The 27,686-nt window shown below is 33.3% G+C and overlaps 3 protein-coding genes across 11 annotated transcripts in view; 1 reads left to right on the forward strand and 2 right to left on the reverse strand.

Moving 5' to 3' along the window:
- On the reverse strand, positions 1-9,155 carry LOC110458501 (death-associated inhibitor of apoptosis 1-like). 3 transcript variants are annotated; one of them, XM_021510227.1, is made up of 5 exons: positions 9,066-9,155; positions 3,790-4,201; positions 3,346-3,472; positions 2,905-3,021; positions 1-493 (listed from the first exon to the last, which is right to left on the reverse strand). In XM_021510227.1, exons 2-5 carry the CDS (start codon positions 3,985-3,987, stop codon positions 288-290), a joined length of 648 nt encoding a protein of 215 aa, XP_021365902.1. In that variant the 5' UTR covers positions 3,988-4,201; positions 9,066-9,155; the 3' UTR covers positions 1-287. The 3 variants fall into 3 exon arrangements, with proteins under 3 accessions (XP_021365902.1, XP_021365903.1, XP_021365901.1); XM_021510228.1 differs by having other exon boundaries at positions 1-439; positions 2,905-3,024; XM_021510226.1 differs by having other exon boundaries at positions 2,905-3,024.
- LOC110458497 (inhibitor of apoptosis protein-like) overlaps positions 7,324-27,686 on the forward strand; it is a 25,949-nt gene continuing 5,586 nt past the window's right edge. The window contains exons 1-2 of one of the 5 annotated variants that reach the window (XM_021510220.1): positions 7,324-7,546; positions 7,868-7,950. Coding sequence is in view for 1 of the 5 variants with exons in the window: in XM_021510218.1 (XP_021365893.1) it covers positions 7,518-7,546 (29 nt within the window). In the remaining 4 variants the exon portion in view is untranslated. Of the gene's footprint in view, positions 7,547-7,867; positions 7,951-20,898; positions 20,977-21,050; positions 21,242-24,349; positions 24,389-27,686 lie in introns of those variants that run through there. The other 4 variants (XM_021510218.1, XM_021510221.1, XM_021510219.1 and 1 more) reach the window with 4 other exon arrangements.
- LOC110458498 (inhibitor of apoptosis protein-like) lies at positions 11,701-22,203 on the reverse strand. Of its 3 annotated transcripts, none has more exons than XM_021510225.1 (5): positions 22,181-22,203; positions 15,382-16,246; positions 15,019-15,148; positions 14,580-14,705; positions 11,701-14,292 (listed from the first exon to the last, which is right to left on the reverse strand). In XM_021510225.1, the coding sequence occupies exons 2-5, from the start codon at positions 15,685-15,687 to the stop codon at positions 14,090-14,092; spliced, it is 765 nt and encodes a 254-aa protein (XP_021365900.1). In that variant the 5' UTR covers positions 15,688-16,246; positions 22,181-22,203; the 3' UTR covers positions 11,701-14,089. The 3 variants fall into 3 exon arrangements, with proteins under 3 accessions (XP_021365900.1, XP_021365898.1, XP_021365899.1); XM_021510223.1 differs by lacking the exon at positions 22,181-22,203 and adding an exon at positions 18,315-18,375; XM_021510224.1 differs by lacking the exon at positions 22,181-22,203 and adding an exon at positions 16,754-17,017.

A 27,686-nucleotide genomic window follows, 5' to 3' on the forward strand; every position in this document is an offset into this window, starting at 1 on the left:
TCGCCTTCATTAAGAATTTATTGATGAACCCAAACACAATCAGATAGAAATATGAGGTGATGAATTTAAATCTTATCTATAAAAATAGCTTATTAGTTTTATTAAGTCCAAAAAACAAAGTTTAGTGCGGGGACTTACTTTCTTACCAACTCCTCCCTATGGTTCAATGTTGCCGATTCCGACTCCTCCATATATATATAACAGAGTCTATACAAACAAATCCAATAAATCGTTTTGATTTACAAACATTTTACACTAGACCATGAGTAAGCAAGATTTACTGCCTACTAGAACATTAAATGTCCTGTGTCACGTTCTTCATCTTGTACACGGATACGTTGTCCGATGATCTCCTTGCAGAGACAGCACTTATCAATGGTGTTCCTAGCATCACAGACAGGACAGCAAACAAGATGGGAGCATGGAAGGAACACAATAGCTGCATCATTAGCAAAACATATCTTACACAAGAGCTTCCCAATTTGTACCATCTCTGCTCCAAAGAAATAAGTTGATTAGAACAGCAAAAAGATAAAAACAAAATGTTCGTGTCAACAATTTTCTGCGAAAAGTATTTCATATGAGACATATATCTAGGTAAATTTAGCAGAAAAGTATACTAGAGTAAAACAAATAAGTAGAATTTTCTAGGATCGAAGTCAAAAAACTTTCTACTCCACACTACACTTTATCAATGTTATCTAGGAATTGTAACTGTACAATATCAAGATGATAATGAAACCTTGCGAGAGAAAGAAAATCTTAGCAATTATAAAATTATTTTCTATATACAAGGGAGAAACTGCATGAGAGCTCCGAGGTAGAATTCTTCTTCGGAAGAATAACTGATATAATGGTACCATATAACATAACTACTGAATTATGCAAAATATAAAATATCATTTCTCGTTTTAAGTAAAGTCGAAACAATTTCTGTAAAAATATTTTAAGAACTGAGAGGTCAATGCCTACCCTGTAGTCTCGTGAACATTATAATACCTGAGAGGTTTATACCTACGCTGTGATGTCGTGAACATTCTGAGACCTGAGAGGTTTATACCTACTCTGTGGAGTCGTGAACATTATAAGACCTGAGGGGTTTATACCTACTTTGTGGTGTCGTGAACATTATAATACCTGAGAGGTTTATACCTACTTTGTGGTGTCGTGAACATTATCAGACCTGATAGGTTTATACCTACTCTCTGATGTCGTGAACATTCTAACACCTGAGGGGTTTATACCTACTCTGTGGAGTCGTGAACATTATAAGACCTGAGTGATTTATACCTACCCTGTGGTGTCGTGATCATTATAAGACCTGATAGGTTTATACCTACTCTGTGGTGTCGTGAACATTATAAGACCTGAGTGATTTATACCTACTCTGTGGTGTCGTGATCATTATAAGACCTGAGGGGTTTATACCTACTCTGTGACGTCGTGAACATTATAATACCTGAGAGGTTTATACCTACTCTGTGGAATCATGAACATTATCAGACCTGAGAGGTTTATACCTACTCTGTGGAGTCGTGAACATTATAAGACCTGATAGGTTTATACCTACTCTGTGGTGTCGTGAACATTCTAATACCTGAGAGGTTTATACCTACTCTGTGGAGTCGTGAACATTATAAGACCTGATAGGTTTATACCTATTCTGTGATGTCGTGAACATTATAATACCTGAGAGGTTTTTACCTACTCTGTGATGTCGTGAACATTATAATACCTGAGAGGTTTATACCTACCCTGTGGAGTCGTGAACATTACAATACCTGAGATATTTATACGTACCCAGTGGAGTCGTGAACATTATAAGACCTGATAGGTTTATACCTACTCTGTGATGTCGTGAGCATTATAAGACCTGATAGGTTAATACCTACTCTGTGATGTCGTGAACATTATAATACCTGAGAGGTTTATACCTACTCTGTGGAGTCGTGAACATTATAAGACCTGATAGGTTTATACCTACTCTGTGGTGTCGTGAACATTATAAGACCTGAGTGATTTATACCTACCCTGTGGAATCGTGAACATTATCAGACCTGAGGGGTTTATACCTACCCTGTGGTGTCGTGAACATTCTAATACCTGAGGGGTTTATACCTACCCTGTGGAATCGTGAACATTATCAGACCTTAGAGGTTTATACCTACTCTGTGGTGTCGTGAACATTCTAATACCTGAGAGGTTTATACCTACTCTGTGGAATCATGAACATTATCAGACCTTAGAGGTTTATACCTACTCTGTGGAATCATGAACATTATCAGACCTGAGAGGTTTATACCTACCCTGTGGAATCATGAACATTATCAGACCTGATAGGTTTATACCTACCCTGTGGAATCATGAACATTATCAGTCCTGAGAGGTTGATACCTACCATGTGGTGTCGTGAACATTATCAGACCTGATAGGTTTATACCTACCCTGTGGTGTCGTGAACATTATAAGACCTGAGAGATGTATACCTACCCTGTGGTATCGTGAACATTATAATACCTGAGAGGTTTATACCTACCCTGTGGAGTCGTGAACATTATAGTACATGGGAGATGTATACTTACCCTGTGGGGTCGTGAACATTATCATACCTGAGTGATTTATACCTACCCTGTGGAGTCGTGAACATTATAAGACCTGAGAGGTTTATACCTACCCTGTGGAGTCGTGAACATTATAATACCTGAGTGATGTATACCTACCCTGTGGTGTCGTGAACATTATAATACCTGAGTGATGTATACCTACCCTGTGGAGTCGTAAAAATTATAAGACCTGAGAGGTTTATACCTACCCTGTGGTGTCGTGATCATTATAAGACCTGAGAGGTTTATACATACTCTGTGGTGTCGTGATCATTATAAGACCTGAGAGATTTATACCTACCCTGTGGAGTTGTGAACATTTCGTTTCCAACTCTTATTACACTATTCGGATCATGCCCACCAAAGGCCTTCGACTGTAATCTGTCAATCCTTTTTACTTCATCATCAGAGACAGCATCTTCTTACAAAAGAATACAACCATCTTAACAAAGTTTCGTACAAGTAATGACGATATAATTTCATAGATCAGTTGAAGTATGATGAAATTACTCGTCCGTAGCACAAGATGTAATACATTGAATTAAGGTGTATTATACAAATAAATAGTTTCATAATTACAAATAGGTAACATATACACTTAGGTAATAAAGAAGAGATGTGAAATGCTACAGTCGGTGTTTTGATTTCGTTGGTAACTGATTCTTTAATAGTATCTACGACACATGTTAAAAATTTTACATAAAGAAATTATATAAATTACATAATGAAAGTTATTTTTCACCTGCTAAATGATTAGTCTGTCTTGCAGTCTGATTGTTGTTGGTAGCATATTCTCTGCTCTCGTCGTGGGCTCTATTTAAAACTGGTACATCTTTATAGGGACGCTGAAAACGCAGGATATCTGGGTCCTAAAATACACACATAAAAAATGTAGATTCAACATATATAACGTTTACAAACATAACAGTTTTAACTTGAAAAGCAAAGCTGTAAAAGTTTTTTTTAAAATAGGTTGTATTAGTAGTCTTATTTATTCGTTCCGATGTGTAAACTACAAATTTACATTTTGTGTTGCACTAGTTTCTAACCAAAAATTGAAGTATTTGTTGGCATAATTATTAAAACATATAATGGAAAGGGCTTTTTTAAGTTGTATAACCTGTGCCCAAACCCGTTCCTATTTTAAATCCAATCCAATTCGCATAAATTATTTAAAACTACAAACCTCTCTTCTGCAACCATTCTGTTGACTATCCTGCGTCCGGTCAGTGAGGTGTTTCGGGGGGACGTTTCCTGAATCTTGTCCCCGGCCTTCTGACACGTTCTCATTGCCTGTGTGTTGTAACATGTTGTATGACAGGTCAGGTACATCTCGATGTGTGGTACGGGGAGGGTTTGTCCGCGGATTCATAGGGAAAGGCATGTTTATAAAACTAACGAGAAGAAGCAAACCGATTAAAAAATTAAAACAAAACAAAAATATGAGTTATACGCAAGTAGTACGCGCAGACATCACCTCCGAAGTGCACAGTTAGGGTAACACATAGTCCCAACTATCAAGTGTTCCACTCGTAGGTTTTCGCATTTGTTGCCACATCCTAAATCCTGGTTTCATTTCCTTGATAATCTTCCGTAATCTACAATATGAAGAAAACACAAATATCAAAGTTAAACCATGACAGTTTTAAACTTGTTTTCTAACACATAATCTATATTAAAATAAGAACCATCTGACAGAACCAAAGTCGGTGCAGATAAATATATACGTTCATCTAATCTTGCATATATTATTCTAACTGGTGAAATTTGACCAAATAACTGTAATATTCTGTTCGGCGTGATAAATATATCCTTATATATTTTTTTTGTCTTTTGAACAATATGTATTGGTACCGATGGGTGAATATTTACCTTTTGATCTAGACTAACTTCAAGTCTAAGAGGATGTACAAGCTTATCAGTCAGAGATAACTTTGTACACAACTCATTGGGTCTAAACACAAACCTAGTATGTCCTAGTTCGTTGTTCATTTATTTTGCATTAAGACCCATCCATCTTTAAGTCCACATGTATCATTATAACAACAACGGATATTTTGAATATGGATGCATGGCTGTGTACGTTAAGAGTGACGCAGTGTTACAATAGACTTGCTGTAGTGTTCAGTAATGATATATTTAGGTTATATTGAATAAAAACGGAATTCAGTGAAGACGAATGAAGTGTGATATGCCTATAACATGGCACTCATAAACCAATCTTAAATATAATGATACAGTTGTTGTTGATTTGCTTAAGGTCTCGATGACATTAAAAGCATAACTGTGGATTTTTTGACATGTTAAAAAACAAATTCCGAGTTACTATTTATAGTTTCTTAAGGTCTTAATTATAATAACAATAATTTTGTCAAATCCAATCATCCCTTTTAACAGATAAAACGTTTAAATCACAGATTAAAATACCCCAGACAGGGTAAGAGATAGATGGACTGATGTAATCTCAGGCAGAGTGTGAAAAGGCAATTTGAGAACACAACCAGAGATCTGAAAGAGTCAGGCGGTCAGCACAATGCGACAGGGAAGCGATAGGACATTGTAAGGAAGGGAAAACAATCGTGTATTTTGATAATGCACCATAATACTTGGTTGACATGCATAGAATTAAAAAAAAACAAGAATTAACTAATTAAGTGATAAATAATGCCCCTAACTACATGTCTCCAGAAAAGATGTGCCGGGAAAGAAGGCGTCTTTTGATCCATTGATGACTACCTACAAAGTAAAACTTTCCTAAAGCCTTCGTAAACATGCGTCTTCGTCAACCCTGTGTTGTTAATTTGTCCTCCAGCATTCGACATTTATTATGGAAATCATGATATGTCTACCAGGTCGAATGAACTTCGAGGTGTAAACACTGTATGTGGAGGGAAGCGCAGAAGATACTACCAAGAAAGGGAAAATTCTCGAAGAGAAGTTGCCACGTTTATCATACAGCTACATAGTAAGCCGTCCCTGCTGTTAATTTTAAGTAAAGTAGCTGTGAGAAGTCTCTTTGTCCTTTGTTTTCAATTTATAGTGGATATAAACGATCGGTCAACGAATCGGTGTTATTTAAACTCATTGTTGAAAAGGAAACTGAAGGACTTGACAAAGTCTTTGTTACCTGACTAAAAAATTCATGCCATTGAACAAAAAAAAGATATTATTTATAGGAACGTAAACATTCTCATAATTATCGCAAAATATTTATATTCTCCAAATAGTTCAAAACCATATATTTGTACTGCCGTTTACCTTTCCTTGAACAGAAAGTTTAGTAAAAGAAGGAAGGTTTTATGAAGTTTTGTATGATGTATGATAGTGTACAGGATAGTAAAATAACATATTCTAAGAGTAAAGTCAATTATTTGTTTATATGTTTTTATGGAATTTCGTGAAGTTTCGGTTAGACAACACAAGCGAGGCACGTCCGTTTCATTATCATTAATAAAAGTTTAGAAATTATTTAAAACAGAAAGAAAGCAAGATAAACTATTACTTCGAAAAACTGGACAATGTATAAGAAGGGCTTCCTTCGTTATCTAGCGAGCACTAGTTCTTCATGTAAGCAGGGAGTGTAATTGTCAAAACAACTAAATCATTTAATGGTTTGCCAGCAGAAACAACCACACCATTCACTGCTCGCTAATAACTATTTGGTCACGTGCTGCGACAACACAAAAACTTATTAAAGCCCAAAACATCAGTATCAAGGCACCATGAGAAATGGGCGATGTATAAAACAGTGATGTGACAGCTGTATACATAGCCATGTAAACAAGTCCCCACGTAGCTATGAATTTAGATAACTAACATATATACTAGTATATACATTTGAGTCGAGCTATACCTATGTCTTTTCTACAGATAGACCAAGCAAAGTAAATGTTACTAACTATTATTCAGAAAGTAAATTCTCATACAGCTCTTGTTTAACACAGACTTGATTTTCACACAACAGCGTTGTATTCGTTAAGTATCTTTTGTACTGTATCAGCTCCTCACACCACTCATACAAGAGTTATAGCCAATATGATCAATTATATATATGTACAAACCTGTTTTTATTCCACGACTAATTGGCACACATTTTTCCGCCTAGGATTTCTAACATTTTTGATATTCCTGACACACGTTCACATATTTCTACAATACCTACAGTCTACTGGAAAAGTTCTGTCATCGAGAAAATCTTCTCAACTCATGAAAATTCTCTAAAACTTTGTTTAAATGTGTTGTAGAATGAGTCTTTGGTGCATTGAGAGTTATGGTAGCTCTTTGTATGTTTTATCTTTTTAAATATCAATATTTTTCCGTAATTCTTCTTCCCTTTCATCTTTGTTTAGATATCAGTTCTACTTTTTTCCTTCCATTATTTGATCTCTTTAACTTCATAGTCATCCGAAGTTTATTAATTTTTGTCTGTCCTTACCGCTCTTCTTCTAAGAATAATGTCCTCCATTTTTAATCAATTAAAACGGGGAAAGTTAGCACAGCACAACAGACTTTCCTTTCCAGATGAAAATCTAAGGTTTTGAAATGCTGAATAAGATTCCACTAAGTGTGTATTTTGTAGTATTATACATGTGTATACTGTTAATACGTACAGTTCCAAGTATCTAACATACAAACCAAACATGCTTGTGTGGTCAGGGTTTTCCAAGTATTTGGGAACGTCTCATTGTGATTAGGGTTGTGAGGGGATGCCTTAGAATTTCTTCAATGACTCAACGTAGAACAGTGTATATAGTAGTGATGAATGCTAAAACGTAAGTGATGGTATTTTGTTGTGATAGACAGGCGAAGTGTACCTCCATTCATCTTTGCTTAAAAGCCTCAGAAATACCACATGATACATGAGACACCAGGGACTACGGAGGACATTACCATACCACATTGAAACATCGACTTATGATCAACAGTCTCCATAAACACCTTCGGTAAGTGAGGAATAGAGGATAACGTAGGAGGAAAATATGATAGCATTCAAAACCAGTATTATACTCAAGTTGTCTTCACTTGTTTGTGTAATCTATGTGTAACACCAATGAGACAATCATGGTTTGAAAATGGAAAATGACAGAGGGCAGATAAATACATACAACGGATAATGTTAAACATCAGAAAAGTAACACTTCCACTACTTACAGAGAAAGTAGCAGGCTCTATTTCTATTATTGGTCTAGAGTATGTATGGACATCAGAGGCTTCCAGGGATAATGTCTAAGTGTGTTCATCTAAATGTTCCTTATGTTTGACAGTGTTGTTATGTGTCCAGCACCTGTGTATTTAAATTGCAACATCTGGGATTGATACGCAAAGAGTTTCGACCCGATCTGACCAGGTAAGTAAATAGCATACAGTGTAAATTAATTTCAACTTTGACCGTATCATTCGTTTTCAAGTTTTATATTCACTTCAGGTTTAATTTCATTAGTTTGACATTAAATTGGACATCTAGACATATATAGGATTACTGAATATTAGTTGAAGGGATATATACATACACTGTCAGTGAATTTAATTGCTAATTGAGAGATGTTCCAGTATATGGGGCATTTCTTAAACTGCACAGCGGCCTAACTTAATCAGTACATTTATCTAATTAAAATAGTACATGAGGCCTATCTAAAACACGTACATTGCGTATGTAAACATTGTACACAACTAGACAGTCTACTGATATTATGATCGAATTAAACGATTGCAATAGATATGGTATCCATTATTGATTATCTATTGGTTGCACACTTATGGCAATAGCATAGTCATCAAGACTAAAAAATAGTAGAATATTTCCCCGCATACGTCAAGAGTGAAATGGCTGGAAATTAGTCCAACCAAATACAGCCTGTTATACAGACTAGACTATCAGATAATTTGTTCATTCACTTTATTGTTTATACTAAATGACAAATCTATTGTTTCATTAAGACGAGGCGAGACTATCACTAGACAGACAGACCCGACGTCATTTCTATTTTAAAACCTCTTCTTGGTAAAATGATCTAATGACGTAATGGAGCTTCTATTAATATTTGTATCCCCAAAAGACAATTTCAGATATATAAAATATGCATTGTAAATTTCTGAACTTAGTTCATTCTTACAAATCACATATGTGATAAGGTTACTTGTTTCGGAATAACGGTATTGTTTTTCATTCAAAAATGAAAGTACCGTCTTGAAATCTATATATTTTGTTTACCAATGGGGTTCTGTCAAGAGTATCTCGGACAGATATATTTCATACCACACTCAATGATAATAGTATCAAAGGGAGTTCATTGCGACGGTTGTTTCAATGACGACCAGAGTCGGTGTAAAATCTTTCTGTCATGTTATTCATTGACAAGACTTCTATAACAAGACAATCATAGCAGAGGATTTACACTCACAGTTTTTATTATTATGGTACATTGTATACATACGCTTACTACAGTAAACAAGAATACATACCGTTATCACAGTAAATAATATATCCTTACTGTCTCCTCAAAGTACACACACAACTTTTGGCAAAAAAATACTTATATTAGGTCATTTCCGCTTCCGCTTCAGTACCTGGAAAAGGTCTGACACAGATTTTAAACTCTTTGCATTTGTACACTATGACCACTATGTGTGTGTGCCCCTTTTGTTTTAATGGGCCCTATAAAATATTTATATGGCCCTTGCTTTTTGGGGCCTCTATATATTTATTTCCCTCAAACTTCCATGTCTATGTCCCCTCATCTGTGTCACCAGTAGATTACAGTAGCCACACCAAACACTAGACTATAGTACTTGAAGTTTATAACTATAGTAATTGAAATGTTGAAATCTATGAAACTCTAATTATTATTTTCTGTGAACATGTATTAATTGGTTCTAGTATACTCTTATTCATTTGAATCTCTCTCTCTCTCTCTCTCTCTCTCTCTCTCTCTCTCTCTCTCTCTCTCTCTCTCTCTCATATTTATATATGAATGTATGACATGTGTGTATCTTCTCCTGAAAGAGCTTAAAGATTTTGTAGTCAACAAGATTTGCCAAATTCTTGATGGCCACAGTTATCTCTTTGGAATAGTACCATAGTTAAAAATATATACACTTTACTCAATATTAATTAGACATCAACCAGTACTCTTCTGTGTTTGTAATACGGGGTTTTATGCACCGGTTTCAAAAGTAGTTTAGACCAAATTTTATTTCTGCCTTTTTGTTCCATCGCATTGCCGGCATCGCCTAAAAGTACGAAAGAGCGGTATGCTGCAGTGCAATTCATTTTCGCATACTGTATCAATTAACAATCATGCACATGCATTTGTCTAAAGTTTATCCTTGTAAGGCTAGTTGGTTTGTATGACCTATATTTATGTATTAATCCTATGTTTATATGGCACTTTATTTGTGTGGCCCCATGTGTGTATGGACCCTTAGTGATTTGGTATCTTCGCGGTATATTTATGCTATATTACGTTACCATTTTGCTGATAAAAAAAAGTAAAATAAATTATAAAAAACACGATGTTAATCTAACAATGCTGTAGTACCCTATATTCACACTGTACCTAATTTCCAGCCAAAACATATTTCTGTATCAGCAATCTGGTAACACAATGGTTTACTTTAAAACAATTTAGTGATCTTTCAATAATTTATTGGCATCGATCAATACATAGAATCATAACACAATTCCACGGCTTCTGATATGAAATGATCAGTTTTGTTATTTAAGGAGCAGAATTGAGATCAGTGTTATTTGTTTTACCTTGTTGACTACTTCCAGAGAAAGTTAAACTATACACGAATTAATTGCTATCTGAATTGTAGCTTTAAGACAAGACATGTATAGAGTCAAACTCGACCTAAAAACATCTTTATAAACGATAAACAGCAGAAGATTACGTATGTGGTTATAAGTCTAAAGTAAATACATATATTAATGGTGATTTGGTCGTATGAAAACTGTACACGTGCTTATTGGCCAAAGGGACGTAACTCGTTATTTCTATAAATTATGTAGATTCTACATTGCGTCGTCTATAGAGTTAACATTTTATCCTGTTGTGATGACGCTGCGATGTTGATCGCACTTTTTATTCTGAAGCCTTGTATAAATAAATTGTCTCTGCAGGAGATTTTATAAATTGCATCTTTGCAAACATATAATTCAGTATGAGCTATATATTATAATATGCATTACGTAAGCTCCTTATCCTGGCGAATAACCGTTATGATAGATAGATAGATGTCATGCATTGTTTACGATGGTTCTGGTGGTTTGAGGTTAAACGCGAGGTAATAATATATAACACGTGTACTGAACACTTCGCAATTTTGAGATTACTGAAATGGTAGGATCTTTGTTCGTGCGTATCAGGTTATATTCTTACATAATACAAAAACTAGTCAGTCTGTACAGAACGAGTCGAATGACACAATTAATCCCAAAGTGATCGTAACAAAATCTACAGAATCACTTTTAAATAGTGCCACAAGAGGTGTCATAACCATTTCCTCACATGTCATAGCTCAGTGCAACAAAGATATTCTTTAAGAAATGTTCATCTATGTTAATATAGTACGATAGAACACATGATAGAGATGAACAACCGTTTCTACCTTCGTTAACTATTTTCTTACATGTTTGGAACCCGCATTGTACATCCAAACGTTCGTTGATTATTTCGTTTCTTTATAAAAGTTATACAAACATATTTGGAACCCAAAATATGCATCTACCATGATATATAAACATTCGTTGATTATTTATTTTCTTTCTCGTAAAATTTCGTGTGATATATTTCATTGCCTATATCATTCAGCGTGACCTAGATAATTCAATTATCTAAATAAGACTGTTTGCAAACATTCCTTGAGTTCTTGGTTGCCCTAGGAATCGATAGAATCTTCGAATCTTTGGAATCATCATCTAGGACCTGATGTTGGCCTGGTTGTCGCTGTTAAAGTGCACAATGTGGCATAGCCCACCTTGCTTGAAGGCCTTGTTTTCGTTTGGTTCTGAAACCCCAACATGTAATGTCGCTCGCCAAGTTTGTAGTTGTGTTAGTTTGTTAATTCACAAGAGGATCAACACTGGACACCGAGATCTGGCTTATACATGATATTTATTCCAAGCAAGCATATGCACATTTATAGCACGTTTTTCTGTCAACATTTCAAATAAAAACTTGAAAGGCTAAAACTCACTTTTTAAGTAAATTAAGTGTGGCACAATTGAAAGATCGTGAGTCGTTTTTAAGTAAATCTAGATGTTAAATATATTTTAACAAATCTTCAAATTAGTCGCACATGCATATTTATATATATTTTAAATAATATATGCACGCGCTTATATTTTTTTTATAATATTTTTTTGTTACCAACCAACGAAAAACTTCGGTTAATCGCCGAGTATGCAGAATGCTAATTGACACACAAAAAGTGCGGCTCAACACTAACAATTAAAACATTTTGATAAAAAATAAATGTGAGAACATCAGACTTTATATAAATACATCCTTTGATAGAGTATGTACAAAAATTAGGGGGTATACCCGATTTTTTTGTTAAAAATATGTCATCCATCAATGATTTATCTGTGAAATATATAGATCAATATTTCTGAAGAAGTGATTTTGAGTCATGACAAATGTGCCTCAAGTTTTTGTTTACTACCGTCATCAGTTTCTTCTTTCCAACAACAAAAAATCTCAATAACATTTCTTAAGGTTTATAAAGATAACAGGCAAGAAAAACGACTTCCTCTTGGCACTTGATTAGGAAGCAATAACTGGACAATTATTTCAATTCATTTTCGATAATTTCAATCAAGTCAGCCTGATGATAAATCAAATCACGATTGGTGAAATCAAATAGGTATAAAATTAACCTGCAAAGAACATAAATAGAGAAACTGACACAGTTATACGTAATAGTTCTTTTATAATACCATGCAGACAAAATATTTATTTTTTTAAAGAATTCAGATTATTTTAAACATAAAACGTTCTATCGTGTAAATGGTGGATTTTTGCTAAGTCCATTAGCAACTTCTATGATAAAGGAATTATATCATCCTCTCTTTAAGTTGAAAATGACATTTTCTTTCATTCTATGGACAAAACTAAAGCAATATAACAACCTTTTCTTTTTAACTTCTTTCTGTTTAAAAAACTAGTGATGACATCTCTCGTATTGATTAACCTCCCCTTAGCCACACTCAGTTTTCTAAAATCATTATAACTGATCATGTTTGTGAGTCGAGATTCAATCTATTATAAAAATTGTTTTAAAAAAGAAAACAATAACTTGTGGTTAAATCCAAAATGCGTATGTATTTAATTAGGTAAAAACAACCTCATTAAATTATAAACGACAATCAATCAGAATTTCAGTGCATGGATGAAACAATCAATCAATGAGCCTCAAAACAAAAACAATCAATAAATTGCTCTAATAAAAGTTAAAACATCTGACCAGTTATAATAACAAATCCTTTGGTAGAGCATTGTAGACAAACAGGCCTTATAATCTGTAAATAATGCTGTGTATCTGGTAGTCTTTTAGAGGTAGATGTTTTCTCAATCCTTTATCTTTAAAACATCATTTTTCAAATTTTGTTTTAATCAATAAAGAAAAGTTTATAAAAACTTATATAGATTTCAAAACACGGACTCTCAGACTCAACATTTTAGAAAAAATGTTTATGAAACCATCATCAACTGGTTGCTTAAAATATATTTTCAGGAAAGAGAGATTAAGGACATGTAGAATTTAATAATATTGAATTATTTTATAACGTCTTGAACAATACCATTAATTTGCCTATTTTGAAGGTTTCTGGGATAATACAAGTAATTGTGGATTTTTGTACAAGATGAGTCTCCCCTCATCATTTATGAGTGAAACAAAGTAAATAAATTTTAGGAGCACAACAAAGTTAAAAAAAAAACCCACATATCTTAATACCCCACTTTTTCTTATTACTGAATATGTTCTTTGTAATTAATCGTTCATCAACAAAATTATTCAACTCTTGCAAAAAAAAAAAAAAAAAAAAAAAATTAATTATCCACCCAACAACAAAATGAGAATCATTATTGTGTATCATAATGCTACAGACATAAGATATGTCTCCGTATATATTGAAAGAATGCATATCACGTGGTCCTGACCTGCAATTGTATAGGCTGTGTCTTTTATCATTTTTCTCATAAAAGTATTAAGTCAGGATTTAGGATGGGTGTTGATATCTTCAGTAAATATTTCGTACACAACAAGTGAAATAAACCTAATACATTTGTATTTGTATGTCGATTGTTAATTGTCATTCTAAATTTTAGTGAAACTATTACAGAATACACTAGGCTGTTATCATCACACTGCCTGACGCATTCAATAAAATGAAAACATTTACAGTTACGCTCATTATTCCATGTCACAACTCTAAGGCACCCGATGGTCTATAAGTTCCCATGAAGTTCTTATCTTGTTTGTTATACATCTGTTTGAACCGCAAGACCATAGTCAATGGGATTTTGACATATATCACATTTGTCATTCGTGTTCCTGAAACAATCGGTACAGCATATCTGGTGACCACACGGAAAGAATGCTATACATATGTCATAGATCCTGCACACTTTACAGATACTTCTCTCCCTCAGATATTGGTTTTCGAACTTCAGTTTCTTCATATCTGTACAAAATTATATAACAAATATTAGAAAAACAGGACGAGCAATGGAGCTGCTAGGGTACATAACATACTGGGCAAAAATGTTATTAACAAGAAAATAAATATTTCAATTAGAATAAATAATCATGGTATGTTTGCAAACTTTTTTACATAATCATTGCTGAAATATTTCGATTGGGTTTTTAAATAACTCCATAATTCAAGCCTACATGGCAACAAACAACACTGCTTAAAGAGTGTTGCCTTTTCATGTCATAATCGACAAAGTATGTTTAATATAAGTATACCTTCATTGTTCAATCCATCCCCGACCATCACAACATTTGTGGTCACCTCTTTACCAGAAGGCTCCTGTTGCAACGTTTGTATTTCTCGATGAACAGCTTCAGGTGTCAAATTTGAATATGGAATTTCTGAAATGACACATGCATGATTGTTATTGACCAAGAGTGGAAAGTATGTCTACCAAGTACAGATGTTGTATAGCTTTCTCTGATTAAAATGCAAAATCTTGAATGATTTCTCTTTTCAATATTAAGTAATACAAGCGCAGATTATCTGGAGGTAAAATTGTTTTCAAAAACATCAATCAACAACTCTTCTTTTCGTAGAGTGTTTTTTTACATTTGAATAAACGTCAAAGATGGATTTCCTTGGACAAATGTGTCCATGATATATTTTGCTACATAGTTGTGTTGTTCGATGATTTATACATTAGGCTTGTACCTGACCAGATTTTGTCCATCGCTGTTTGAATTTGAGAGATGTCATACCCTCTTCTCTGTAACACCTCTATTACATCCCGTCTATTCTGTCCATTTTCCCCTTTCTCTTGTTGGCGGATTCTAATGGTATCCTGTCATTATATATTGTTGTCTTAATATTTGTTCATAACAGAAAAAATACTAGTAACTAGACCTTCAAACGGTAAAGCATTACAGAAAAAAAACAAAGATGTGAAGTTTCTTGTCAAGAAATACTAAATCAGAAAGTCATTATAACTTGCGTCAGGTTTTAAATTATTTCGTTGCATAAATTAAAATTCGGACAACATCACGCATTTGAAGCAAAAAACTAATATGTGACTACCTGTCCGACATTTGAGTGCGGGTAGTTTGATGCTATGGCCAACAGCTCCTGGGGGCTTTCGTCAAATACTGTTCCAAGTTCTTCTCTTCCATTAACACCAACATCCGCAATCTCATCAAAATATTCATCGCTACTTTCATTTAATTCTACATTTATCTCCTGGTCCTCTTGAGACAAAGTTTCCTCATTAGCAGACGTTAATCCTCTATAGTGTATTACAGAACTTGGCTCAGTTCCTGTTCCAAACTGAATTGGCGGGTTCATTAGGAAATGATGATCATTGCGTGACTGTAGAGGTGATGGCATTTTGTAGATGTCGTCAGGAATGCTGGTTTATGTCCATTTAATTCTCCAGTAGCAGAATTGTCAATGGTTATAACATTGCTGGACTGCTTGTATTTGTGGTTATGCAAGTCAGTGTGATGAAATCACAGATTTCTGTTATTCACCTTAATAGCATATACCTGGTCCTTGTACTTAAATCGATGCTTGTCAGGAAACTTTTTCAATCACTCGGTAAATGAAAACAATACTTTGCATTCATCAGCATTTTATAAAGTTTCCCACTTGGATTTTGCATGAATCGATTTTTCAGTGTTCGAAATGTTATTGTTGGTTCCATAGTAAACGTGATTTTAAAGATGCTTTAGATGGACATTCCTTGAAGAGAGTAAAGCTGGTTTGTTACGTCCCTCTCCTTTTTATGTGTATGTCGCTTTCTCACTGACGTGGATCCTCACAACTATCAGAATACCAAATGTGTTGTTGATAATCTCCCTTTTAATTGAGAACCAACCACGTCAGACACAGCGGATAAAGTTAAGACACAGCGGACAAAGTTGAATGTTGAGGATTTCGTCGATACCTGGTTAAAAAAGAAATACAAAACTTCCGCTGTTCATTCAATGATTACACACATCAGCGGTACGCATCACACTCCGGACCAATTGTATGTGTGCAATGTGTTCTTATGTAGATTAAAATAGATTTAAATATGCTAAATTTAGTAAAGGTGATTTCCGTTTGATTTTAAGCCAATTTTCTACGATATGTACGAGGAAATCCTTCTGAGAGTTTTACGCTACCGGGTTATGTAGTAATAATAATTTAGTCGAGTATGGATTCTGTAAGAAAAAACTAATCAGTATGTTTCACGTTTTGCGATAACGTATGGCTAGAATGTGACCGTGAATGAACACACTATGAGAATACAACTGACAGGGAAATTATTCATAATCACATAACGGGCCTGCGAATAAAGTTTATCGGGTGACATGTAAAATTAAAAACGTTAAATTCGAGACGGTGTGTACAAGATATGTCCATTAGCAGAATACATTTGTAGGCAATGTATAAAAACATCAGAACTTACTCAAATAGGATATCCGCTGTAACCTCTTATCCAGAAGGACAGAAGATTCTGGAAGATATCGCTTTTCCCCAGGGGGTTTCCCTTATGGCACAGAGCGACTTTGACCGGAATTTATATTTTAAAACAAATACGTTGATGATGGTTAACGGTGATGTTTATCTCAACCAAGTCCCCTAAACTATCGAAAAAAATCAACCCATTGTAAGTAATATTTATAACTATGTATATTGGTTGTTTGACAAGGCTGATACCTTCATAATATACAACATTTGTTATATACACTATTTATATAGCGCCCTATATAATTAGTAAAATTACGCTAACGCACTTTACATCATAGGGATAATAGTATTAGTTATAATTGTTAAACAAAAGGCTTACAATCACCATTATACATTAATTAAGAAGATAATCATCTCAGTGTGCAAGTACATGAATAAATAACATGTCAATCTGTTTGTAGCAGAATTGAATACTACGAAATGACACCTCATCTTTATTTCATCTAAGAACTTTATCGCCTTTTACTAGCTGTGGTGAGGCACGCCGACCGCAAATCAAGATGGTTGTGGCGAGGGAAACCCACAACAAATGCCTGGGTATCATATTTCAGCAGTATAGGTCCAATGTGTCCACGCAATAAAAAGACTTCAGATAATGTGCACTCAATGTTGTTATCATGAGTTAGACATGATATTATCGAAATAAATAGAACGCACCATATTTTCTATAATATTTCAAGCTCATTAATGACAACACTAAATCTTACGAAAAGACACGTTAACTAAAGTCTATTTATTAATCTATGTCACATGACCATCACTTTTACATCTATCTATTGCTGATACCTTACCTGAACATTTGACTATGATTTTGGTGGTTTCAACTGACCTCAAATATCTTTATTTGAGAACTGTGTTCATCTCCATAAAAAATGATATCGTCATTTTAGGGGCCCATTGGGGTATGCGTGACATTATGTAAATCATGGGATTCTTTACAGCACGTAAGAAATTAAAATTAATATCCTTTTCGAGTTATATTTGTGACAGGTTTTATACCATGATAATAACTTTTTGCTGTGTAAGAAAAATAAAACATGTCAATTTTATCATGCCGATAAGTGAAGGTAAGCGTGCGGCACGGTAATTCTAACATGCACTGCAACTTTCTTTTGCAATTATATTGGATATAATTATTTCCTTTTTAGCCTTGCACGTGTTTTCACAAATTATATGCTAAATTAACATTTTAAGTGTTCTATGTAAATGCTACTGACATTACACCTGTCCAAATTCCATAAGATGCATATTGCATCTCTGTTAAACTATTCAAATTTCCTTGAAAGAACACAAAACATCACGATACACTGTATTTATCATCAAAACCGATTACTATCAAGCTAATATCTTATGACTTTATATCAATATATATTATAATGATGTACTTACAAAACAAGAGCTTTCGATAACTCACCATATCCTCTACTTGGTGATCAGCTGTATCATACAACTTTACATTAACACAATGTTTAGCTTGTAATATCAAAATATACATGTACCTTTAGATTTCGTTCCTATCACAAACAAGCGTCCATCGTGTACAGATATAATGTTGCTAAATTTAGTAAAGGGAATTTCCTGTTTGAAACTTCGGCATTAACGTGTTCGTAAAGAAGCGAACTGTTGATTGGTTGCGTTAAATACGGTGGTGAAGTAAATTTGAACGGATCAAGGCTTATTTGTAAACTGTTGGGTTTATCAACATAAACTGTGTGTTTAATAAGATAATTGACACATTCAACGGAATTCAAATTCATGTTAAGTTATCTTCAATTTTACTGAACTTCGTTTGATTCATTCGTAATCTCACTCTCACACCGAGAAAACAAACCGGTTGTGAAACGTTACTATTTATATCGAATATTCTCAATTGTATTATTTTGTTTAAGATATCAAACATTTACCTATAGCTGAAATTATAAAAAAAAAATTGTTGGTATTTATAACATGTACAACAAGAGTGCTTCAAGGATTAGTTAGTATCTGAATCTTATAGAAAAAGGAAAACGAATTGATTGAAACATTGGAAGATCATTAAGAGTTCTTTCCTGTCATTATGTCTATGTGAGTGAAGCACGAGAAGACTAATTAAGACATTAAATAGAAATAGATTCTGGTCAACTGGTTTGTTGTTAAATAATACCATCATATATGATTATATATGATTGTTTTCTCCTGTTTGGAGATGTATATTACCTTTTTTAATGTTTGCGACACTGTATCATTTTCGTATACTAGAAACATATATTAGACTTTTATATAAGTACATACTTTATCAGACTCCTTTAATATAGAAGTATAGACTATAGTTTATAGGACTTCTTTGATATAGGTGTAGCACACACTTGACTGTGTTGGCAATATACATATGTCCTACTATACCCGTTACTTGGTATAAACATGACGCATGACCATGACAAGGGGTTGTATTATGTCTAAATATAGATCATTCCACGTAGGTAGACCTAGTTATTGTAAACACGTTATGTGTGTAGGTGGATACTTTGGTTACAGTATTCACTACACCAACATAACATACCATTATATTCCTTTTCTTTAGTGTTGATGTTTCATATTTATTTTTAATTTTCCATAACATTAAAAGGAAAACATAAGACGGAAGATGAAATGTAGTTAATTATTGATATTTTAAGTTTTGTTTACGCTGAAATTTACTTTCCCATATTTGGTTAGTTTAGAAAGCTACATGTGCTAAGCTACGTGATACATAAATGTCACTGAATTGAATTTACAAATAAACAGTTTGATATAAATGAAGAAGCAGTATCTTTAACTGATTATTGTCAGTATACCTACAACACATGTCTTATAGTTTTCATCTTGTTAAGGCTTTGATTTCAATCAAATGAAATAAAAAATAATAAAAAAAGGTAATTTCTTTTCAATACTTTATGCAGCTTTTTACCAAACATCATGTCTATTTGATACCATCCTTAGACATAACGATGTCGCAATCTTTACTTTGTGTCTGATAACTTCAGTGTGGTTCTATAAAATCATGACGACATGCTTATTGTTATAAATGTGAAGTAACAGATTGTATTACGAACATATAATGATCTTCGCTTATTCCCGACGTAATACGTCACATATTCATCAAACAAAATAGAACATTAGCAATTTATAGTTTTGTAAAAATTGGAATATCTATGATTGGATAATCACAGTTATTTTAACTGTTTAAAAACAGTGCGTTTCAGGACATTCACCTTTTATTAACACAACCTATGTTAACGTTACTTAGTATTAATCCCAAATGTTTGTCAGTTTCATTTAAAATTATTACACTTACATTTCAACAAATTAAAATTAAAATACATTTAGTCAACAATATCTCAATTAAAAATGAAGTCAAATTGTATAATAAGTGAACAGTATTAAATGTAGACATTTGAACGTGTTTTTCCTTTATCAAGTGGTAAGATGGGATGCAGTGTACGCATATCAGAACAATGAGAATGCTATTTATATAAACTTATAATTTTATCAGGGCGAGAAACGTAATTCACTTATAAGTACTTTTATTGTGACGTCATTATAAACCAACCAATCCCTCGTCAAAAACAGAAGCAACATGTAAAATTTCACTTCCCTGATGGGTTTTTTTAAATGTTGTGGTATAAAATGGTTCCTCAGTTTTATATTGTTCGTTTTCATTTTTATCTTCCCTTCCAAATGACATTTCACTCGTAATAAACTGTTTTTACATGGTGTAGGTAGCTAAGTCGAGTTAGATCAATATTATCAATTGTCAGCATTCTTTAATTGAGAAACATCAATACCACAACTATATATATGTGTCTGTCCAATCACCTCACAATTAATTCCCAGAAGATTCAACTGTATATTTTAGGGATAGATATGAATGTATTACTAACAGCTAAACATTTTACTAAGAAACAAATGAACTGGAGATTTTTGTCACTAACATTTTTACTATTTGTCAACATATCTTCCGGACGGATTTTCCAAATTAAAGCGGTACGTGTCAAGGTTTTTTTATTCTCACTTAATTAACCCTAGGTAGATTTTCCTGTTATTCCCCATTACAAAATAACCATTGTGGACGCAATAAATAGGTTTCAAAGACTATGTAGGTAAATTTCATTTCGGACCTTAGGATTCCAGACTTGCTCTCGGGTAAGGTTTATTTCGAATGATATCTCTTAATGTTTTTCAATATTTCACCAGACAAATATAAATGGAATCACAAGCAGTTCTGCATCTAGAATCTCGAACAATTTTGTCACAGCCTTATGTGTAATCGAAAAGTAATACAACAATTGATGAGTAAATATATCAGTCATTCTGAATCATTTCCGAAATGAGTCGAGTGACACACGCGTGGGTTCAATGTCTCACTCAACTCACTAAGAGTCGATATACCCATGTAGCAAGACGTAAGGTAAGTTTATTTGAATTTACTTGATTAGTCTAATTTACAAAGATTACATCCAATTATTAATCCATAATTTAACAGCTCAATCTTAACTATAACTATATGAAACGTGGGAAACTCCCCGCTGTGTTATTGGTCGTCTCTATTTATAGTTACATACTTAGCCTTGCTCAAGTCCCTGCTTATTAACATCTACATGTACAACAGAAGTCAGTATATCAGCAATGCCAGGAATGTCTCAATATTTAATATCAATTATAACTAAAACAAATACAGATTGACATGATAATTTATTAGATTAATAAAAAAGTACTTAAGTAAGAATCATGTGTTCCAAGTCATCACTGAATGTAATAACTATGGGGCGTTTCTACTTTTAATTCCTATTTTACGAAAACAAATTTGAAAAGCGATTGAATGTCTTCTAGAAAGTAAAATATCTGCTGTTCCGTTCATAAGTCGTCTATCATAAACAGATTTAAAGGAGTTACATACAATCATTAAATATTGATAACAAAACCTTAGAATTAATTCAAACACGGAACAAATGATTAATTATTGTCTTCAAAAAAATACCTGATAAGATATCGGACGAAATATGTATATCCGTTTCGAAATCACGTTTGATCACGGACATCACGTTCGATACTCTATGACTAATACAAGCAGTGGACATTAGACCAACTGACATTTTCAAGTTAATTTCAGTGTATCTATTTTCAAGCAATGGTAATCTAAAATACAAGCATTGCACAATAATCAGTTAAGGATTTAACAATTATAAAATAGTACAATGACGTGGGAATGAAAATTTGGTGCTAACATGAATTAAAATTTTATGCAGAATACAAATTTCGAAATAGTCAATACAATTAGTAATAGTGTAGAGTCTAAAGTAAGAAGCGTACACACACAGATTTTTACAATAAACATTCTTAAACTTACCTGATATGGTAACAGTATATCATATGCAGATCAATGTGCTAGCATATTTACATGTAAAGGTACTTCTAAATTTATGGTTTATAGGACCAGTCTTTCCAGGCCTATCAGTGATTGGCTTATATAACTCCAGCCACATGTATTGGACCAATATCTGTATATCCTTTCTGCACGCTGGACACCATACAACAAAAATAAACCCAGTGACATCGCTATAGTGGTTCACAAAGTACAAAAACAATACACTATGTAACGTATAGTTAACTATGGTTAGCTTGTTTGAATAAAACAGTATACAAAGTATAGTTAGCTTAGTTTAATCAAATATTTTACAAGGTATAGTTAACTTATAAAATATGCAAAGCACAGTTAATTTATTTCAAATCAATATTAAAATGCATCTACCCTTCCAACATTGATAATAAAACAATAGAGGTACACACTTTCCGAACTATGGCCTTATCAGACTATTTATGTGTTCCTGTATTTGTATATTGGTTTAATTATACCAAATGCCAAATATTTGAGTACTAGTCATGTTTTGGGAGAGATATTGAATAAATCAATATTCAAGGGCAATATATTCATTTCTATAGTCCTACTGTATTTCGTCATTTCCTATTCTCTAATTTTAGCGATTCAATAAATTCTGTTTCAGTTCTGTATAGACAACTTTTAAATGTCGTTGTTTCCGTATCTGATAGAATACATNCTTTGGTACATGTATGTCGATGAAATACGGTTTAGATAGGTGTATATGGCGCAATATTNAAGGGCAATATATTCATTTCTATAGTCCTACTGTATTTCGTCATTTCCTATTCTCTAATTTTAGCGATTCAATAAATTCTGTTTCAGTTCTGTATAGACAACTTTTAAATGTCGTTGTTTCCGTATCTGATAGAATACATGATTATAACCTTCCTTGAAGTTAGTTGATTTTTGAAAACCGTTTGGTTTACCGTTGATTATATTCTGTAGTATTAATTAACTAATATGTCTTATTTTCTTTTCATTTGAAATGTACAAAATCGTGTAAGTTTTATTTACTTTTTCTAATCATATGTTATCATACCTCACTCGGGAGTAGAGTTCAGAGGAAGAAATACTAAATAATTATAGATTCAGTCGTTTCCCTTCGAGATAAATGAAGTAAAGGATATGCATATTTTGTTTTAATCAATTCATAATAAGTGATAATTCGCAGAAATACAAAGCATGACAATGATCTACTCACAAATCGGCAGTGTCAGAAAACATCTTTGGTATCATAAGTATACTCTATATGACATCAAACATGTAGTCATGCGATTCCTAGTCATCATTACTTCGTGTATAAATGGTTATGCGTGGGTGATAATCATCATGTGTGAAATGAATGTTGTGTACAAAATGGAATTTCTATATTGTTTATCATTTGAAAGAAAAGAAAACTTGTTTGTCAAGAATAAATCACACATACATAAAAAAGAAGCGCATAAATAAAACCATGAATACAATTTTTTTTCATTATACCTTTGATTACGCTTTTGAAAACTAAGTCACAAAGAGCTAACACACAAACGTAAAATAAATTCGATTTAGTGATTTTTCAGATAAATATTCATTGTATAACTGACCTAATGAATCTTAAGGCTGAGCTTCTTACTGGTAGCTATTCAATCTCAAAGTTGAAATATAAAGAGATAATTCAGGTAACGAACGCACTTCACCGATGTATTTTTCACATTAACATGTGAGTTGCAACTGGTTTACAATTTTTATATATTATTGTCAATATCACTGCACGTGTAAGTTTCTTAAAAAAGTAATGTAAATAAGCTATACATGAAAAATTGAACGTAAGTGATACCAACCAATAGTTCTTTTAATTGACGGACTAGATTATGGTTCTGTCCGCATGAAGTTATAACACCGATGGATAAAAAGGGCGCATTATCTCATTAGTACAAACATTGTCTTTATATTGGCCAAAAATACTATTTATCTGTTAGCAGTATATATGAAAGTACATCAAATAAACAACACAAATGATTTTGTGTTAGATAAATACACTGGGCTTATGCAATAAAATGATGAAATTCTTTTTTTTTCTTGCGTAACAGCCATCTATAAATAGAAATATCGTCAGTGATATATAAGCGTCATCGTATATATAAATAGTTGGGAGAGCGGAGTTTCCTCTACATAACTGGAATATCCTGTCGACAGGTATGAATGACTATTTTTTTTATATGAAACAGGTTTAATGCGAAACGGTCATTTTAACATATATTATCAATAAATAACATGATCTCCCTTTGGTACATGTATGTCGATGAAATACGGTTTAGATAGGTGTATATGGCGCAATATTACGGTAAAGATCTAGGAGTATATGTCGATGAAATACGGTTTAGATAGGTGTATATGGCGCAATATTACGGTAAAGATCTAGGAGTATATGTCGATGAAATACGGTTTAGATAGGTGTATATGGCGCAATATTACGGTAAAGATCTAGGAGTATATGTCGATGAAATACGGTTTAGATAGGTGTATATGGCGCAATATTACGGTAAAGATCTAGGAGTATATGTCGATGAAATACGGTTTAGATAGGTGTATATGGCGCAATATTACGGTAAAGATCTAGGAGTATATGTCGATGAAATACGGTTTAGATAGGTGTATATGGCGCAATATTACGGTAAAGATCTAGGAGTATATGTCGATGAAATACGGTTTAGATAGGTGTATATGGCGCAATATTACGGTAAAGATCTAGGAGTATATGTGATGAAATACGGTTTAGATAGGTGTATATGGCGCAATATTACGGTAAAGATCAAGGAGTATATGTGATGATAAAGCTTTTTTCATGTTGATTACTTGGGATGTTAGGTTACCTGTATTCAGAATGTAATTCAGACCATATCAACCACACAAACCACAAAACCACGCATTTATGCAACGCTGTTTACTTCACGGAGACAGGTCAGATATAAATAGCAGCACAAAAATAGATTCGGGAATGTTGGAGAAGCTTCTACACTGTAAAATGGCTTCACATTGTGTACCGCGCTAACAAATATGCATATTGCAAATGTTCTAATTACGTACTGGTGTAGAAACGTCAATTTGGATACCTATATATATCAATAAATGTTTTGTTGGAATTCAGATCTGCATTCCTATAACTACAGTACGTTAGTTGTTACTGATTATGAATGAGGAAATACATTTATTTATAGACTGGCTTAAGTTTTTATGAAAAATTTCTCGGCTGCATTTTATTACTAGCTTATCTCCCCCTTTTCTAGAACTTAGAATCAGACATCCAATTAAAGTGATCAAATTTTTTTAGAATTGTTTTCTTAATTATTTAATATTCTAGAGACGGCGGACAATCTTATTTATTAAGTACATAGTATATTTTCTTATTTACAACACATGTAGTTGCATGAGCTCTATACAGAAAAAAAGTATGATTCACTATCATGTTCTAATTGATATGAACATATATTGTTTATATCTTATGTAGAAGTAATACTGTTACAACTTAAATGAACTTTAATGTTGATTATGTCTTTAAGACAAAGTATTATAAATTTGACATCACCAATACATGTAGCATGTGGAAATAATTTGATAGCTAGGTCATTACGCTTTATAGTTATTATATATTGACGCATGCTATTTTCATTAAAGGTTACTGCTTAGATCATTTAAAGTTTAGGATAATGTAAAATCTAATATTTTATTCATTTATTGATTTATTGAGCAGAAAATAATAATATAATAACCTGATGAAAAGGCCAGACATAATATGATAAAGAAAATTACCTTGTGAACTGTAGTTTACTCCAGTACACATCGNTTTTGGTACATGTATGTCCATGAAATACGGTTTAGATAGGTGTATATGGCGCAATATTACGGTAAAGATCTAGGAGTATATGTGATGATAAAGCGTTTTTAATTTTGATGACATTAACATACCGGTTAATTTTCCTTTGCTGTTGTAATGTATAATGTCTATTACGAAATCCAAATCACGACATTAGTTATTTATTATGATATTCAGTTGTTTCAGTACGCAACGGTTGCAACACGTGTACAGGTCAATATTTATCACAATGCTGTTTACTTCACGGAGCTATCTGATTGGTTGAAAAAGTTAGATATGAATAGCAGCTAAACAATTGATTCGAGAATGTTTGAGAAGCTTCAGAATGTGAACCGCGCTAACAAATATGTACATTGCCAATTTTCTAATTATGTATTGGCGTAGAAAAGTCAATTTGGATACCTACATATATAATTGTTTCTAAATAAATGTTTTGTTGGAATTCAGATTTGCGTTCCTGTAACTACAGTACATTGTTACTTATTATGAATGAGAAAAAACATTTAACTAGTACATAGTATATTTTCTTATTCACAAAATACATGTAGTTGCATGAGCTTTATACAGAAAAAGACGTATGTTTCACTATCATGTACTAATTAATATGAATATGTATTTTAATATCTTATGTGACCGTAATACTGTCATAACTAAGATGAACTTTAATGATGATTATGCCTTTAAGACAAAGTATTATAAAGTTGACACCACCAATACATGTAGCATGGATCCAAGTCGGTGCATGTGCAAATAATGTAATAGCTTTATAGTTATTATATATTAACGCATGCTATTTTCATTAAAGGTTACTGCTTAGATCATTTAAAGTTTAGGATAAGGTAAAATCTAATATTTTATTCGTTTATTGATTTATTGAGCAGAAAATAATAATATAATAACCTGATGAAAAGGCCAGACATAATATGATAAAGAAAATTACTTTGTGAACTGTAGTTTACTCCAGTACACATCGATGTGAACCCCGATTTACTTCAGTGTTAACTCCAGTGCACATCGAATCGATGTGAACCCCGGTTTACTTTAGTGTTTACTCCAGTACACCTCGATGTGAACCCCGGTTTACTTTAGTGTTTACTCCAGTACACCTCGATGTGAACCCCGGTTTACTTCAGGATTATCTCCAGTACACATCGATGTGAACCCCGATTTACTTCAGTGTTAACTCCAGTGCACATCGAATCGATGTGAACCCCGGTTTACTTCAGCGTTAACTCCAGTACACATCGATGTGAACCCCGATTTACTTCAGTGTTAACTCCAGTACACATCGGTGTGAACCCCGGCTTACTTCAGTGTTAACTTCAGTACACATCGATGTGAACCCCGATTTACTTCAGTGTTAACTCCAGTACACCTCGATGTGAACCCCGGTTTACTTTAGTGTTTACTCCAGTACACCTCGATGTGAACCCCGGTTTACTTTAGTGTTTACTCCAGTACACCTCGATGTGAACCCCGGTTTACTTCAGTATTATCTCCAGTACACATCGATGTGAACTCAGGTTCACTTCAGTGTTAACTCCAGTACACATCGATGTGAATCCGGTTTACTTCAGTGTTTACTCCAGTACACATCGATGTGAATCCGGTTTACTTCAG

This window comes from Mizuhopecten yessoensis, unplaced genomic scaffold, assembly GCF_002113885.1.
Source record: "Mizuhopecten yessoensis strain PY_sf001 unplaced genomic scaffold, ASM211388v2 scaffold9621, whole genome shotgun sequence".
NCBI classification, from domain to species: Eukaryota; Metazoa; Mollusca; class Bivalvia; order Pectinida; family Pectinidae; genus Mizuhopecten; species Mizuhopecten yessoensis.

What these genes read in the sequence shown, in the direction of transcription:
- LOC110458501 (XM_021510226.1), bottom strand. Translation starts at nt 3,987, where the DNA reads ATGCCTTTCCCTATGAATCCGCGGACAAACCCTCCCCGTACCACACAT. An exon ending in AGAATGGTTGCAGAAGAGAG is followed by an intron (nt 3,473 to 3,789) that starts GTTTGTAGTTTT and finishes TGTGTATTTTAG; the next exon opens with GACCCAGATATCCTGCGTTT. An exon ending in AATGTTCACAACTCCACAGG is followed by an intron (nt 494 to 2,904) that starts GTAGGTATAAAT and finishes TCTTTGGAGCAG; the next exon opens with AGATGGTACAAATTGGGAAG.
- LOC110458498 (XM_021510225.1), bottom strand. Translation starts at nt 15,687, where the DNA reads ATGCCATCACCTCTACAGTCACGCAATGATCATCATTTCCTAATGAAC. An exon ending in CGCACTCAAATGTCGGACAG is followed by an intron (nt 15,149 to 15,381) that starts GTAGTCACATAT and finishes ATATAATGACAG; the next exon opens with GATACCATTAGAATCCGCCA. An exon ending in GGATGGATTGAACAATGAAG is followed by an intron (nt 14,293 to 14,579) that starts GTATACTTATAT and finishes AATTTTGTACAG; the next exon opens with ATATGAAGAAACTGAAGTTC.